Source organism: Trachurus trachurus (assembly GCF_905171665.1).
Source record: "Trachurus trachurus genome assembly, chromosome: 22".
In the NCBI taxonomy this organism is placed as follows: domain Eukaryota; kingdom Metazoa; phylum Chordata; class Actinopteri; order Carangiformes; family Carangidae; genus Trachurus; species Trachurus trachurus.
The window spans coordinates 12,771,031-12,788,826 of NC_139907.1; the positions used below are offsets into that span (position 1 = coordinate 12,771,031).

Consider the following 17,796-nt stretch of genomic DNA (forward strand, 5'->3'; position numbering starts at 1 on the left):
AGAATATCCTGAACACAGCGCTGGGCTCTGCGGGTCATCAGTCAGCCGTGGACCCCTTTCCAACTGATTGCAACCAAAGGTGACAACAAGCACTTAAACAGCACGTAAACAATGTCTACATGATGATCTATCGGCGTGAGTAGTTTGAGAGCAAAAAAGAACCATTTGTAGCCATAATTATCATTTTTCACTGGCACCGTCAAAGGAGATCCGGCTGCACTGTCAAGTAGATACAGGTAGGGATCTTAACATCGTGTACCGGAGAAAAGAAAAAGAAAAGTTTTTTTTCCCTTTTACTCTCTCCTGTATTCAGTAATCTGATCTCCCTGTCCTCGGGCTCCAAAACAGACAGGCAGAGAGTAGGTGACACCACATTAACCTCTTCCTTCAGTGCTGAAGCGCTAGAAAAACGTAAATGAGAGATACCAGATTTTAATCTTTGCTTCACGGACCATGTATTCCGAGTTATGCATAAGCTGAGAAAGCAGTGTTTCTCACACACAATGACGACATGTGTCGCTTATTGACAGCTTGCATTAATGTGCAGGGTAATCACCTGTGATTATTTCTCAACTGCCAACCCCACCTCCTCCTCCCACCCACCTACCCAATACCACCGCGCACTTTCCTTCACTCCTCCTCCCTCTGTGCTTCTTATCTTTTCATATTGTTCTCTACTTCAATGCCTTCGCCGCTGGCACAAGTCTCAACACTGCTGCTAAGCCACAGATTAATGATTAGGGCATTACTCTGCTTGTCTCTCTTTTTCTCTCCGGTTCCACCTCCGTCTCACCTCCTCCTATCCCACACTTATCCAAATTCTGTCCCTTCAATCCACGTGTCGAACACTACTTAACCAGCACAGCACCATCAGGAGAGGGTGAAAAGAGAGTAAGGAGGGCGACCAGAGGGGAGGGGGGGACATCAGACTGCTCACCAGCTGCCTGAGACACAAAAGAGTGACACCCAAACTCACCGAAGGCGGCTACTTTGATGAGGATAGCATGGAGGTCAGATGATATCATCTCTGAGAGCAGGGACTCTTGGTCTCGGCACCACAGGTAGGCCAGGGGCTGCAAACCTAGCCGCAAACATCTGAGGAACAAGTGAAAGGGGAAGAAAAAAAAAAAAAAAGGAGTAGTAGGTTGCACAAACAGAAGAAGATGCAAAGCGGTTAATATTGAATATTTGCCAGCTCTACCAGAACTTCAAAGGCAACAAGGTTGGGCATTTGCAGGAAGGCTGCCACCCTGATAGGCCCACAGCACATGTTCCCACCTGCCACCACTGCCAGTGGCTTTATTCAAGGAGGAGACAAACACACACGCACACACACACAAAAAAATAAAAAAAAACTCTTAAGCTGGGGCTTGTCGGTCGTCTAAACTCACATGAAACACACACATCCACAGCAGGTAACTGGAGCCAAAATGTCTGTACACAAATGTCTACTACTCAAGAAATGTCTGAGATGTTTAGGTCTATGCGTGGACGATGTACGAGGAGAAACAAAAGCTGACTGACAGCAGGATTTGTTAAGAGGGGAGCTTTTGTACAGCTATGTGTCCAGTGTGTGTGACTTTAGAACAAGAGAGAAAAGGGGAATGAAAAGCTGAAAAAAACGAGAGAAAGGAGAGAAAACAAAAGTACAAGAAAGACACATGTGTATCTGTGTCACGAGGAAACCTTCTCATCTAACTGTGAAAAAAATCTGCTGTTTTTCACCCTTTATGGAAAAGTGTGTTTTTTTTATATTAACAAACTCAAACCAATTATGAAACTATTGCTTTCATTCCTTTTCTTGAAAACAGAGCCACACCATAAAAATCAAAGCTAGTCTAAATAAAAATGGCATAAACAAAACTCGTTGTGTGTATATGTGTGTGTGTTGTGCGTTTAAACAAAACTCAGTCCAAGTTTGGAACACGCAGTGACTGCAGCAGAGGATGTACTCTTTTCCTTCAGCGGACCACAGAGTGTGTCAGCGTGGCCTACATGCAGCGGGTACGGTACGTGTGTGCGTGAGTGCGTGCACTTAAGATAGAAAGTGTGTTCTCGATCATGAACGCACGTGTGTGTTTGACTTACACGTTTTCCACACGGACCCTCTGGTAATCGGAGAGAATGGCCCCCACAGACACCGCCTCGACACCCTCCTTTTCCTGTGGGGAGGAAAACAAGGGGCAAAGATTTCTGGCCTTTTCCATTTGACAGCATGAGCAGCAGCGTGCAACTGTAGCGGCGGCATGATGTCACCGTCCCATGAGGCCTGAGTACTCCTTTGCTCAACCTACAATGGTAACCCCAAAGTGCTATCTGAACAAAGCCACAAAAACACATGTTGAACATATACACACACACACACACACACACACACACAAACTGAAACAGACAAAGAAAGCAGATTCCTTGGCGGCTTCTTCCTTTCGCTGAACCGCAGTCCTGTGGGGATGTTTACACTCTGGTCGTATCAAGGCCTTTATGGTCCAGCCCATATCCCCTGGAGGTTTGCGTACATGGCTTTGTGAGTGACTGCGAGTGTTTATGCGAGTGTGTGTGTGCGACTCCAAGCCCCCGGCGGCGGCACCACTAAAGGCAGTTCCTGGACGTTATCTATCTATCGGCGGTCTGGTGCGAGTGAGAGATGAGTGTGTCTGGCCGTGGCTTCCATCCTCTCTCCACACACCCGGGCTGGGCGAGACGGAACCGCAGTGACAACTTTGAAGTATCAGTGGAACATTGTGTCTGTGAGTGGCGTGTATCTTTAATATAGCTGAGGGCTAATCTAATTGCTTTTCATATCATATTCATATTCCAGAAACAGCCAGACAACTATGCACTGGAGAGATATACTGACACAGCCTTGAGAAGCGCTCAATCTCTCTCTCATGAAAAACAGGCTTGATCCGGAGTGACACACACACAAACAAACACACGCGAGCCTGTGCAAGCGAGCGCTGCGTGGCGTGCTCACCCACATACATACAAACATACCCCCCCCCTCTCCTCCACCTCCGTGCCCCTCCCCAACAGACACACACCTGCAGATTCATTAGAACATTACATGGGCTGTAATTAGAATGAGAGGCGAGGGTAGAAGCAGTGGAGGGATGCACAAGTCTCCAGTAAATTACCTTGTAGCCATTATCAATTTCCCTGGCTACTGGTCCTTAAGATAACCCCCCACCCCTCCTTCTCCCTGTGGTCCCTTCCTGCAATTTTTCTCTGCCTGATAAACATGCTGATTAAAGCGAACAGCGTGTAAACCTTTGATACTTTCCTAAATGAAATCCATGCCCTGCCTGGGGCCTGACGCTGAGCTGCGACGCACTGTGCCACACACACACTCACACACACCTCCACATAGGCGTTCCAGCTAATCAGATAAAGGATGTGCTCTCTGTGTGTGCACGTATCTGTGTGGTGTTTACGCCGTAGCAAAGGATGTGAGGTATAAAGGCGAGGGGAAAATGGAAAAACACACACACACACACAGTTAGAATTTAACTCTCTGACCTGAAGTTAAACACCGGGAGGTTTTAAAATCAGAAACTGTGTTCAAGTTTAAATATCTCTCCGATGCGCCCAACACTGGAATATACATTATAGTCAATTCTGCTGCCCGGTGACAGTAATTAAGTCAGACTGATAACATTTCAGCCCTGCACAGACCCAAGGGGGCTGCAGGCGGTGTCATGTAATTCTAGGTAAGCCTCAGGGCCAGCACTCTATTCTAATACAATGATAACCTTTTCCCTAAATACAATTGTCACTTCCTAAAGAGGCAAATTAGGAGGTAAAGAGTGGGATAAGCAGAGACAGAGAGAAGGAGGAAAAGAGATAGGAGTGAGTGTTGAAGGAGTGCGCTACATCAACACCAATTTGGTCCCTTGGCTTTAAACTTGACAGGACCAGACTTAGCCTGACAGACTGAGAGGAGAGAGCGTCAGAGCAACAGTGAAAAACATCCTCCTCCTGTGTTTTTGTCTCTCTGTCTCCCTCTGTCTGGTTTCTCTCTGGAGTTAAGACTGTTGTAGGTACTTGGGCCTGTGAGGTTCAAAAATCAGTCCGGACCAATTAAACGGCTTCTCTTTTCACCGGCTCCCATTACATGACATCATGGGGGCCTCATAATATCCAGGCAAAACTCGTCGCTAATGATAACACAAGACAAATTTCTCACACATCCTCTTGTTTTCAGTGGAAGCTCGAGCTACCAGACCTTTTGGCAAATAGCTTTGGAAAATGGTTATTTTTGGATACGGTTGTGTTTATGTCGCTATTATGGCTATCACCAGGAGACAAGCAGGAATGAGGGGGCAGCTAATGCCGCTCCGGACGTGATTTTACAAATTCTAGACATAGTTTCTCATTCTCTGTGGGAAAGGTGGGATAAATTATTGTGAAGCAAGGGGTATATGTATGTATAAATCTGAATTGACGGATATTATGGGAATTGTTCCATGTGTATTCATGACTCCATAAAAAATACAAACTTTGATTTTATGGTAGCTGAAAAATTTATCAAAATGGTTTATAGTGGGATCACCTGACAAAGCGACAAGGTAGCTCATGAAGCACAGTATAATAATAAATAATAATAAAATCTTTATGAGAGCTATCGGGCTAAACGATGTTTTGACTACATTAGAGGTGGGATCCGGGTAAGAAGCTAACATCATGATAAATCAAGGCAGAGGTCATCAGGACTCCTGTGACCCACAAACCACTTTTCTTTCTTCATGACTGTTGGCACAAGATCCGAAGAAAGAGCTCCCTCCCTGCCCTAATTCCACACTGCTTTTCTTTTTTTTTCGACGTTTAATGACCCTAGTTCATTAAAAGGAAGCTTCACCTGATCCAGGACCCGAGGCCCTGTATTAACTCATGCCCAGAACGGGACTAATTCTGGCGTGGTGTTGTGCAACAGTGCGACTCCCTCGCAGCCCCATCCGACGCAGACTAAACAAAGGCCTGGCCTGGCTTCCCCTTGTCCTCTCCGACAGGCAGAAAAGCTATTAATGAGGATCTATGGCCCAGAGCAATGGAAGCCCTCAGTCCCCCCAGCCATGTCCATCAGGGTACTTAGCCCCATGCAGTCATTAACTTCTGTTACTAATTGTCAAATTCATTAAACTAATCCTTCCCCCACATCCGGATGTCTCCCGTGGAAATGGATGGAGAGGGCTGAGTTATTAAGATGTCAGCTGTGGGATAGATTAAGGCCAGCAGACATGCTCTACAAAGAAACTATACGGCCATTAAACTCTATATCAAGGTAGTGCGTGTGATATACTTTGTAATTATATATACATTCATCTTAGTAAGGGAGTTACAGAGTGGTTCAAATGTATTCACAGTCACAGACATGCCTTCAGTCAAGATATGTATCTGCGCCAACGATGCACAACAATCACACAGCAAAAGGATTGGGCTGGAGAAATGCAGCGGTTTCACCAGCTCTCAGCTTTCAAAGGTACTTACGCATGCCACACATTCAGTCTGGGTAATATTCAACAGTCAAAGCCATTAACAGCATTCAAGGCAATTAGAAAGCCATAAAATATTAAAAATTCAATATTCATATTCATATGGAATACATCAGAACCCTCATTAGCTCTTTCTCAATGGCTGTCACAATGAGATCTTAATTATACACCCTAACAATACAAAGCACCATTTCTGCAAAATGGTGGGTTTCCAAAATGCCTGCTTCAGCCTTTTCTGACAACTAGGGAGCCGGAGCTGGCAGATCTCGCCCATTACAGACACAAGGCCACACATTTCCATTACAAAATCCTCCTTTTATGGAGTCCAAAGTTGTTGACATGTACTTTGTATTATGTTACAGCCTCCTGTTATGTGGCGGGCTCGTGTGCGGTGGCAGGGAGGCGGGGAAGAAGACAAGGTGGAGAAATTAATTTAAGTGGTTTGAATGACAGTTTGCTCAAGGGCATCGGGGCAACATCACATATTCCCCATCGCCGCATCCCCACTGTCACATCGACACCACTTCTAACCCCACAGCCTCCTGTTCCCTTCCTCCTTCTCCTCTCCATCCCTCCTCCTCATCATCCCTCCCTTCCATCAAGTAAGTGACTGGACGCGACATGCTTTTAATGTTCCCTCCATTAGATCAGCTCTGGGCCTTGTTGTAATGTAATGGGATTGTTCTCCCATGTTTCTCTACGTGGTGGGAACATGGAACAAGGGGGTTGGACCTTGTTGTAAGTAGATGTGGTGTAGGATAGGGCCTGCTAGGGTCAAGTGATTGTGTTTAATGTAATGCGGACATCCCGGGGCGTGTTGTTGCTGTCCTGACAACTCAGACATGCCAAACTGACAGGAAGCTTAGGGTGAGCTTACCAGGGGGAGACACTGCTTATTTGTTTTAAATCAGCATTCTCATTATCATTCCATATAGACCGTTTCACTCCAAGGTGACTCCCAGAGTTGGTAAAGCAGTGCTTGGGTGAGGAGGAGGTGAGCACAAGGTACAGGATGCATACCACTGATACTGTTCTATGTTAGACCCAAATGCTTAAGATTATATACTGCTTATATACACTCTGAGGTTGAAACACAATGTCCGACGTCTGATCCATCAAAAAAAATAAAGCAACAAATGGACACGCAAGCTTAGCAAATGTCTTTGTAAAACAAACATGGGCCAAAACCTCGTTCTAAAAAGCTTTCAGAGACATTCCCCTCAGTAAATTGGTGGGGCTGTCTGTTTGAAGCAGCTGTTGAAAGACGGGCTCTTCCTTTGTGCTTGTGGATGAGCAGGCGAGATGACTCACCACGTGTCAGTCTTCAACCATAGAGAGTAGTGGAATAAGAAAAACAAACGACTCACAAAGCCAGCTGCTCATAAACCTAAATGCCCCGGCCGGTTCCAGAGATGATGCAGCAACAAGAGTTACAAGAAGGGCAGAGAGAGGAAGCAGAATAAGTGGGGAAAGTATTGTCCCTCCGCTGAGGCCACGATGCAGGTGTGACCAGTCAACAGAGGATGTGACATTGGACATTGTCTCGTCAACGCGATGAGTGAACGACGCTCATCAAGCCAGAGAAATGTGACAAGCGACAGACCCATGTGCACTGACTCGGAGTCGGATCCAAAGAAGAAGCTGCAGATTTTTTTATCCATGAAGGTACTACTGCAGCGTTTCACAGCCGAGCCTGTGTTTGTACAGTTTTCTAGCCTGAAGTTTACACACACACACACACACACCACACCACACACACACACACACACACACACACACACACACACACACACACACACACACACACACACACACACTCTCTTTAGTCTTGGATAGTGATTCATTTACAATGACAGAGCTGTTTTCAGCGATAGAGCCTGAGCATAAATATGCCATGCCGCACAGCTGGAAAATGTAGAAATTCATCAGGGTTAAAAAGTAGAGAGATTAACGTTTCACGAGTTTCCTCTCAGATATATATGGTTACGTAAACACAGGCGCAGCCAGTCGTCAGGCAGGGAGGGAGAGGGCCTTCGCCAAAGCAAGCACAAAGCCCTGGTTTCAGCAGGCCAAGGACAAGGAGGCTTTCCATATCAACACGCATGGAAAACTAAATGTTGGGAAGCAGCGGGGAGACATAAGGTCATTTATCGATGTACTGTATGTCCATGAATACTTGCAATTCAAGCAAGCAAGTTTAGTTATTACTGGCTCTTAAAAATGCAATATTTTAAAGGTTGTTTCTACACTAAACAAATTATCACTCTCTAGTCTTAGATGATCAACTGTTTTGGGAGGTTTTTTTTTTTTTTTGGATGACAGAAAATCATGTAACTTCCTCCAAACACTCATGGTCTCTCCTCTCACTATTAAAAGTATAAGGTGTTCCAATAATAAAAAAAAAAGTTTTCTGTAGGGCATAATCCCAGCTCTGTCACAGTAACATTCCCACTTGGCTGAGGAGAGAGTGTTTGAGCGTCTGAGACAGGAAGCTGCTTCCAAAAAAAAGAAAAAGTGAAAAGGACAAAAATCAAAGACGGAGTCTCATGCCACAGTGAGGTAAACTATGTCAGTTGCTTTTCATGGTCCGTAACAACCGCCTCGTCCACAGGGTGTATATGCGCGTGCACGCACCAACACACACACACACACAGCCGCCTACAAACGCACACACTCACTCCAAAATGTAAATGTTTTTCTGGTGAGGTCAGGTTCCAGGCTCTTGGCATCTTGGCTCTCCTGTCCTCTATCCTCCATAGCTCCAACAGACATCACATACCCCCCCACCTGCCCCCACCAACTCCCTTCATTCCCCACCACTCCCCCCCTCCTTTTCCCTCCCCTGGGAGAGACTAGAAGAAAATATAGCAGTGATGCTGGTTTAACCCACTCTCCAGACTCCAGACAGTGTTTTTCTACGGCTGGTTATGACTTTAGCTGCGGGAGGTGATGGGGCCTGCCACAAATATTTCTTGTGGGGAATGGTTCACAAAACAAAACATAAAAGCCCTCTTAATTTTGGAGTAGATGAATGGCAGGGAGTTGAAAGACAGAGCAACTATTCCTCAGCTGTCTGTCCTGAGACAGACAGTATTGGGTCTGACTGGCTGTTGACGCTGGAGAGTTTAAAAGGTTTCATTACACGTCCAGCCTCCTCTTTGACTTCTGTTTTTCTTAAATGGCAGGATCATCCTTCACACCTTTACACGACTGCAGAGTGAAAAAAAAGAAAAAACTGGCTTGGAAGGGAACCAAATGGAGAACTGAGTTAGCAGCTGGAAGAAAGTAAAAGTAAGCTAACATTTTTCAAATGAACTCAAAATGAGAAGTAAAAAATACAGTATATTTTCATCAAGGGTGACAGTGAACTCCGATGATCAAAAGTGGAAGATATTTGGAAAAAGAAATCCAAATGCATTCTGATGAACAACATAACAAACTGCACGATGACAATTAAATGAGAAAAGAGATCGGCTAGGACTAGAAAATGAACACAGATTGCCCTTAATTTTTTTTTTTTAAGTATATATTTTTTGGCTTTTCATGCCTTTATTTGATAGGTCAAGTTGAGAGTGACAGGAAATGGGGAGGCAGAGAAGGGGGAATGACACGCAGGATAGGGCCGCTCGACGCGGGATTCGAACCGGGGCTGCCTGCAGTGAGGACTATAGCCTCAACACATGGGGCGGGTGCTCTACCAACTGAGCTAAACACCGCCCCAGATTGCCCTTAATTTTTAATATGAACACTCAAACAAAAGATAGAAATGATAACAATACACTTTCCATAATGGTTTATTTACATGAGCACATAAAATAACATATTACCCAATAGCTCAAATGAAAATAACCTCTAGATACATCTGCAGTTCACCCACCCAGCATCAAAATAAAAATCAGGCAAAAAAAAGAAACAAAAGGGCCATAAACACATACATGTTCTTCAATGAAACAATGTTCAACCAAGCAGTGGCAGTGGCTCATGCCCTTGGCAAGGCGAGATAAGGCTATCAGCTTCCATCATCGCTAAACAAGATTGAGCAAAGTACATTAAGCAGAAAAATACAAACAAATTACAAAGGCTTGAGGCTAGGCTCTTTATCTAATGTTTGTGGGGACTGTTAGAGTCAGTTGGAGGGAAATGGGCCTGCATCTAATAGATCCTGTCCCACCACTTCCACACGGCCAGCGAACAATACACAGCGCCATTATCTCAGCGCTAATGCTATCCTTCCTCATGTGCAAAACAAGCCTGCAATCTCAACCCCACTGCCACTGTGTCGACCAACATAAATACAAGCAGTCTCAGACCAAAGGAAAAGATAACAATGGCTATCACATGGCGAGGCGACACAGAGAGACAGCTGTTTGGGGGGAATCTATACTAGCTCGCGGTGAAATATATACTTAATAAGGCACTCTGAACTTGTGCTGAAAATGTAATAAAACAAACTTTCTACAAAGTGATTATCCACCGGTCTTAGAGCGCTTGTAAGCTACTTCCAATAACACAATTTAGAGGTCTCTGTGCACCACAAACCAGCTACAACAAGCTTGCATTAACTTTGTTATTGATCGGATCTCCTAAACCCTCGCTGTGACCCCAGAGGTCATGATTTATGTATTAAGCAGCTTTTTAAAGAAATCCATTTTCCTGTTGAGCCCCCAATGTAAGCCTAATGCGGCACCATGCCGGTAATCAGAGAAGGGCTGCGTGTTTGATTTTGACCCACCTCCCCCCACCTTCATAGTTCACACCCCTCCTCGACGACTTGTCTCACAACACCTCAGCTCCCTAATCAATACCGCAGAGCTGCTGGTTCAATTGGAGATTCCTCTGCCTGCCAGCCAGCCAGCTAGCCAGCCAGCCTGCTGTCCTCCTCCTCCTCCTCCTCCTCCTCCTCCTCTCTGCTCCTTTCTTTCTCCTCTCCCTCCTTTCCTCGCAGCAGGATGCACCTCCATCAGGGCACTCACAACAACGCAGTGCCAGGCTTCTGAAGGGTCCAGATGAAAGTGCGAGGACAATACAATGGAGACAAAGATGCCAGTAAAAGAAAAGATAGAAGAAACGAGGGAGAAGGAAGAATGAAAATGAATGTTTGGACTTGTGGACAGACTGCCTCTGCGATCTCGCAGGGCCCCACTCTTGTCTGCTGATGTCGATAATGGAGAGGCCGTAGAGACTGAGGATGAGTGGGGGTGAGTGTGTGTGTGTGTGTGTGTGTGTATGTGTGTGCAATAAAGGTCAGGAGAAATAGGGAATGGGGAGGGAAGAGAGTGTACGTTTAAGAGGGATTATCTCACTAAAAACAAGGTGTTTTAACACACTTGGTGTGTGTGTTAAAACAGGAGGGAATGTTTCATCTACAAAGGCCAAAGGTCTCAGAGCGCTTCTCCAAGACTTTTTCCAGACAACTCCAGGAAAAAAAAAAAATACTGGTTTGATTAAAAAAATAAATAAATAAAGGGAGGAATTAGGGTATAAACTGACCCACAATATCAGCTGTCAAAAAAAATAAACTTAAAAAGCTGTGCTTGAGAAAAGTCATATACATTACAGGATAAGAAATTAGATTTGAACGTAACATTTCCATCGTTCTCAAAGCTGGGTCTAAGTATGACAGAGATGTCACAGTGCCACTAATTAGAGCTGGCAGAAAGGAACGTGTGCATAGATATCATCTATTGTTCCTCATCACTCTAATGAGCTTAAATGTCTTTGTCTTTATTCATCAGCTCAAAGGTTGCAGAGTTACAGCAATAGAGTCACTATCTTTTTTTTTTTTAAACAGTATCTGCTACCACATCAAATGATTGAAGCTCCAGGTGCAGCTTTCTAAAAGACAACACTGTGTTCATGCCATATAGTGCTGCTTTCAAGGTGCAACATCTGTGTGTTGTAAAACGCTCTGTCTGCTGAAAGTCATCTAAAAAAAAAAAAAAATGGCGGTGTACAGTGGGTTTGGCAGAGAGAGAAAGAGGTGCACATGGTTGAAAGCAGAGAGAGAGAGAGGGCGCTTTTTCCTGCTGTAGAGTGCTGAAAGAAAGCATACTGGGGGAAAAGAAGAGAGGCAGAGGTGTGTAAGGAGAACAGAGATAGACCTGTTATCATGTAACAGAGGCCCGATTTGACCTGACCTTGAACACACGTGTGCACGCACCCACCCACACACACACACACACACACACACACAAGCAGGGTCACGGGGCATAAAGAGCCACTGTGTCAGGTCACAGAGCACAGAGGGAAGGATAAAGGACTTGAGGGATGTGATATGACTAATATGAGGAGTTTTGCAGGCCTTCGGGGGGACTGGCGTTACAGCCAGGGGTGACTGACACTGCTGATCTGTATCACACATCAGAGCAGATCACAGCAGAGGAGAGCAGACCAACCACACACATGAAGTATAGACACAAAAACCTACAGTATGTGCAGACACAGGAGGAAATATTTTTTTCTTGAAAGAGCACATTTACCTATATCAAATTACATGATACAAATCAAGTATTTTTTAACTTATGAAGGTTTACCTTTACATGTTTAATTTCTATCTTCGATTCGACAGGATCCACCCTATGAAAATATATCCTTACTGCCATAGATGTCCAAAACTGAAAGATTCCCCCTTAGCCGCTGACAAAACTGTTATTTCTCCCCCTCAAAGAGCGGGTTCAAAGATCAGCACCTAGCCGGATGGGATGCTGTGGCTTGCATGTCGATCAGGTTACACACTTCAAAGACACGGTGCCATTCACAAGCAGCGATGAGAGCAAAGGGGCCGAGGATAGAGCCACATTGTCATTCTGCCATTATCACTGCTACCAGGGGATGGACGGATCATTTTTTCCTATTATAATTGTGTTTTTTTTTCCTCCTCTATCAACAATGGTTCTGAAGAATATGATCTCTCCCTTTGAATCTTTTGAATGGCTCCAAACATTCAAGAGGCCAAACTTTTCTTTGGTTTATCAGCTTCTGGGAACGGTCTGTAGATGGCACTGTTGGCTCATGCTATGACTACGCTGCCGGCCTCGCAAAGTAGGAGGAGGAGGAGGAGGAGGAGGAAGAGGGGAGATATCCACTTAAAACTCATCAACTCCAGATCTGAGAAAAAAAATTCTTTCATCTATGCTCAAGTGTCATTTGCCAAATATAATCTTGTAACTTCTAATTAATTCAAACTGCTAGAAAGAATCTTTCAAAATATCACACTTTCCAAACAGAACACGTTTTTTCATGCTAAAACTGTTCTTTTTCAGTGAGGGTGATTTAACAGCTCATTATCAAAAGAAGTGTTTTTTTTTTTTTTTGCTCCCTTCCACCCCCCTCTATCATTTCCTTCACTAATCAACAACACCACAAACTTTATGCTGGGGAAAAAAACATCTTTTTAATAAATATAAAGTCGTAAGAGAGGCATATCTAATGAACATAACTGAATGTGACCATAATCTGTGACATTTTAAGGCGAGATTTGAGATGCTGTGACAACTGTGAGGTTCTTAATACAAGGAATGCATTGATTTCCATAAGTTAACTACCCTGCAGTGCAAAACAAATGGCAAAAGTTAGTAAATCTCCCGATTAGTCAGAATGCCAACTATAGCTACAGAGAGCAGCGACTTGAAATTTGAGATGGGAAAGTTGTATTCTTATGGTTGACATCACTCAGTGAGCAAGGGAGGAAGCCTGTTGTTTACGGTGAAGGTCTGTTGATGACGGCGAGAGGGGTAAACGGGGGAGACGACTGGAGGTCTGCTAGCCCACGAGGGCCCCATGGGAGTCCAACTGCCATGATCTATGGCCTGTCTGACTGGTGAGGTCAGACCAGAGAAGCCCTGGAAATGGGAAATTAGCAGCCTTTTGCAATTAGAGCCCTGACCACAGGCAGAGATGGCATATTGCATCGCAAACTGGAGACACATCTGCTATTTGACTGTGAATAGTTATGAGAACCATGTATTTTGTTGTGTGTGAACGCGAGCGCTCACAAGAAAACACACGAGCGAGAGCTGTCTCATGTAGCTGCATGTGTAAAGCTGGCGATTTATAAAGAAGACAACAAAGAAAGTCAGGCAGAGGGCGCGAAATGCCCCGAGGCAGGCTGACTGGCCCACGCCACTGAAGCGGTGTGTGGACACGCAGGGACCCTGGAGCAGCCCTCTGCTCCCGATGAACATGTCTTCACACAGACCTACAGGAAAAACCACGCTCCCCCAGATTTCTCTCATTTATACCACGTCAAGTCAACTCCCATCTCAACAACAAACTCTTCCCCACCTTCTCATAAGAAGCCCCTTACATTTTTATCGCTGCGAGCTAAAATGAGAGGTCTATGTGGGGGTGAGAAAGTGTTGCACGGGATCAATCCCCACGCCGTGTTTGCACTGACAGCAGGGAGAGCCGCTGCTGCTGTCTAAGTGTGCGTCCAGGTAGCTGCCTCATGGCTGCGGGCGGTCAGGTAGGCAGGCAGTGCCGGCGGTGTGGTAAACATGCACACAGTTGGTCTCAACCCTGTCAGTCAGCCACCCTGCACCACATCGGACCACCGAGGTCTCATACATAATTTGGCATCAAATGAATATTTTCTCGGTGTCCTAGCAAAAGTGGTATTTGATGAAATATTAATTGGGTGATTAATTTTTGCATCTGATCCACTGTCAAGTGAGATAAAAAAAAAAAAAGAATAGAATTTTTCCTGTGAAGCCATTTGTTGAAGGGCACCTCATTCCAACTTCACACATAAAACTTTGATAAGCTGATACAACAGGCACACTATTTTCCCAGAGTCAGATAAAAAGAAAACTTAGTCTACTTTGAAAGTGGAAGACATACTAAATAAGACAGACTAAAAGCACTAACATGGCTTTTTAATCTCAGGAGCCACTTGGTTGCACTTTAAAATAGGTGCTAAGGACTGTTAGTGTACAGCAGGCCAGATGAAACTCGACAAGCAGAGCCTCTTCGAGACAGTGCTGATGGGCTACTAAGTGACTCTGAATCCACAGAGAATGACTTGTAAAACATCTCAGCAGTGTGACATATGTCATGAACCTTAGCCGAGATGAGACGTTTAGTAGTGCTCTGAGAGCTTGTTCACTAAAAAGCAGTCAAGCATATGTCAGTGGTGGCCAGTCAAAACGGTGGCTACGTTTGTGTACACTCGACAAAGCATTGCAACAGAGAGTTGATGTAATTATGATACTATTCCAAATAAAATTCACTATTTGATTGATGGCTCCCTCAGCTGCCTACAGCTTCTGTGCTGTATTTCATGCGTGTGTATATTTGTGCATGTAGGTTTATGTACCGTATGTGGGACTGAATCTCTGTGTATTTGAAGTTCCTGCATTTTTTAATAAGCACATATTACACACAAATACATGGAAAATATGTAAAATATATTTAAAAAATAGTTTGATCAAAATGCAATGGAACAATATAAGTGACAGTGTGCTGTTCCAAAGGGGATATTGATGCCAGAGAAATATGCAAATTGTGGAATATTTAATTCAGATTACTGAATGAAGCTTTACGTAGAGCGGATGAAGATACTAGGATGTTCTTGCAATTTTTTTCAAATGACACTTTAAATTGAGAGACATGCATCATTCATCCTTACAATCCTGGATTTTCCCATTACAAAATGACAAAGAGCCAGGAAAATGAATAGATACATTTGGGGAGATTTATCTTTTACACATCAGCATTGTTTTCTAAACATCCACCAAGGCAACAGCACAGTTAAATGTTTGGCTTCAGTTTAACAGGTGGCAAGAATGGGGACAGCAGTGTATAACTTAGAGGTAACATTAAAACACTGTGGACAAGACACACTGATAAGATAGTAACATCCTTTACAGTAACTTTACATAGGCCTACCTTGACGAGGTGCAGCAGCTCGTACAGGTCCTCCACCTCATCCCCGTCTGTCTTAGTGTAGTTTCTGCTGGTGTCTAGGCTGGAGCCCTCTATGGTTCGTCTGTATAAAGGCAGATCCATGGCTTCAGCATACAGATCTATGGCTTGGTGGCCCACTGTCTGGTACATGTAACTGTCCAACTCATCTGCAGCACAGAAGAAAACGTGTTTAAGAGAATGATGACAAGCCGTTTATCATGTATCTGAAAAAAGACGAGTACACGGAAATCCACAGGCTGTGATGTTACAATTCCTTGTGAAATAGTTAAGGGTGAATAAACATCATTGTAGATTAGGACTACAATTAATCATTGTTTATTTTATTTTTTTTATTCCTGGTAATTCTCCAGATTATCTTCTTGATAAATTGATTATTTGTTTGAGCTGTAAAACTGAGCCAAGGGTGACATCTTCAAATGTCTGTTTTGATCAACAGCCCAATAGCCACAGATAGACCAATATCAGAAAATCCTTTTACTGTGGGCACATGAATCAATATTTGGCAATTTGCCAGAAAAATTTAACTCTGACTGATTGATTATCAAAATGATAGAAGATTCATCTGTTGTCAGTCAACAAATATATTATTTTATTTTAGACTATTTTAGATTAGTTAACAAGATAGCCTATACAAATAGTGGATATTAACAAGCACAAGCTAGTGCCACAAATGAAGAGGGGTAAGACATTCAGTATAAAAAAAATGCCCTATTAGGACAGATGAAAAACACTGGTTTGGAAAGGAATTTTAAATCAGTTACTGCTTCACTGAAAAGTGACACACCATTAAGATCTAGGCAAGCCAAAATAAAAACAGATTTTATAAGAAAAAAAAAAAAAACTGCTTTACTGAAATAAAAAATCAGTTTAAGTGAAGACTGCCTCACAGTTTCAGTCATGAAAGAAATATTGAAAAGTTAAAATTGATTGAATTGAATTGATTGATTTGTTAGTAAAAGTGGTGCCTATACCATAAGTTACTGGACCCACCCCTAAAAACTGGCAGAATAAATCTGGGTGCGTGAAGTGCAACAGCAGCATTTGCCTCTTTCTCAAAACCATCACAGTGGCGCCTTTGAGCAAGAAAACTACACCCTACTGTAAATCAGTCAGACATGGGCAAACCATTCCTCAAAGGGCCGTGTAGCTTCAGGTTTTTGTTTCAACCAACCAAGAGCACACAGTTTAACCGATCAACTGTCTGAAGACTGAGATCAGTTGATTAAATGAGTCTGGCGTGCTGCTGCTTGGCTGCCACACTGGTGTTTTGTGGAATAGTTTGCCCATGCCTGCCCTAACTCCTTCAGTGGAGATGCTCAGTGGTCAGTGCATGACATCGGGGTTGTAAACAGGTATCTGGGTGTAAATGAATTAAACTGTGAGTATGAGCAAGCTTAAAACATGAAGGTTGGAATAATGCTAATGTTAATGATTTGAACTATGTGCACAGTGACGTATTCAACCCAGCTGAAGTTTTGTGGTAAACCTGCACATATAGCATGTCACTTACAGTTCCTACATAAAGTTCATTCCTTTCTGCAGTGCCCTGCTCTCAGTTTCCTGGTGTGCAGCAGTCAGTGCAGCTGGCTGGCCCACATATCCCAGCCTGCCCCTGCAGATCACAGCTGAACAGAGCATCTTTTCTCACCTGTGTGAGCAGGACGCAGGTTGGCCAGAGCTACGATCCGGTGGCCGGCAGCAACACACTGCATCATGTTGTAGCAGCTGTCTTTGCCCCCACTGGAACACAGTATGAGAAATAGGCACAGATGTAAGGCTGTGTGTTTTGAATCATTAAGACACAGACTATACATTATATACGTACATCAAGTGTTATCTGGGAATATAGTGCAGCATTAACGACCTGTTTGGAGCTGATGCAGTGGCTAAAATATGCTTTCTTTTAACAGGGACAAGTTATCACATGAGATTCAGTTATATTTCATGATAATAAAAACATCAGTGATGCCTATACACGCGAGACAGTTAGAGTGAATAAACGCGACTACCTTATCAACGCGACCACTTTCATCTTCTTATTTTGTTGGCCCAAGAGTCAAACAGAAGTGACTCTAATTGTAGAAAGAGTGGGAACTGTGCTCAGCAGCCGGTGCATGTACACAACAACATGTGAGAGTGAAGCTTCCGGGTTGTCAAAGGACCCCTTCTCTTCACCGGGGTGCCCTGTAAGATGCCTGACAGAAAATAATAAAATAATACAAAAAATATTAATAATATCTCTGTTTCTCTTTATGAAACGCACAATTTGCTTAACAGACACGAAAATACTAAAGTACAGTATTGACAAATTAAAAAAGTTAATAATGCAAGTATAATAATTACAAATATTTGATTGAAAAAATACACAGTGTTAATTTAGACT

At 43.7% G+C, this 17,796-nt stretch overlaps 1 protein-coding gene across 2 annotated transcripts in view; it reads right to left on the bottom strand.

Annotated features, from left to right (window-relative positions):
• Positions 1–17,530, bottom strand: part of dph6 (diphthamine biosynthesis 6) — a 57,724-nt gene extending 40,194 nt beyond the window's left edge. For both annotated transcript variants that reach the window (XR_014596368.1, XM_083998622.1), the window contains exons 1-5: positions 17,423–17,530; positions 17,062–17,153; positions 15,375–15,559; positions 2,089–2,162; positions 977–1,095 (exon numbers count right to left, since the gene is read on the bottom strand). Coding sequence is in view for 1 of the 2 variants with exons in the window: in XM_083998622.1 (XP_083854748.1) it covers positions 977–1,095; positions 2,089–2,162; positions 15,375–15,559; positions 17,062–17,153; positions 17,423–17,445 (493 nt within the window). In the remaining variant the exon portion in view is untranslated. The remainder of the gene's footprint in view (positions 1–976; positions 1,096–2,088; positions 2,163–15,374; positions 15,560–17,061; positions 17,154–17,422) is intronic.
• Positions 17,531–17,796: the final 266 nt, after the last annotated feature.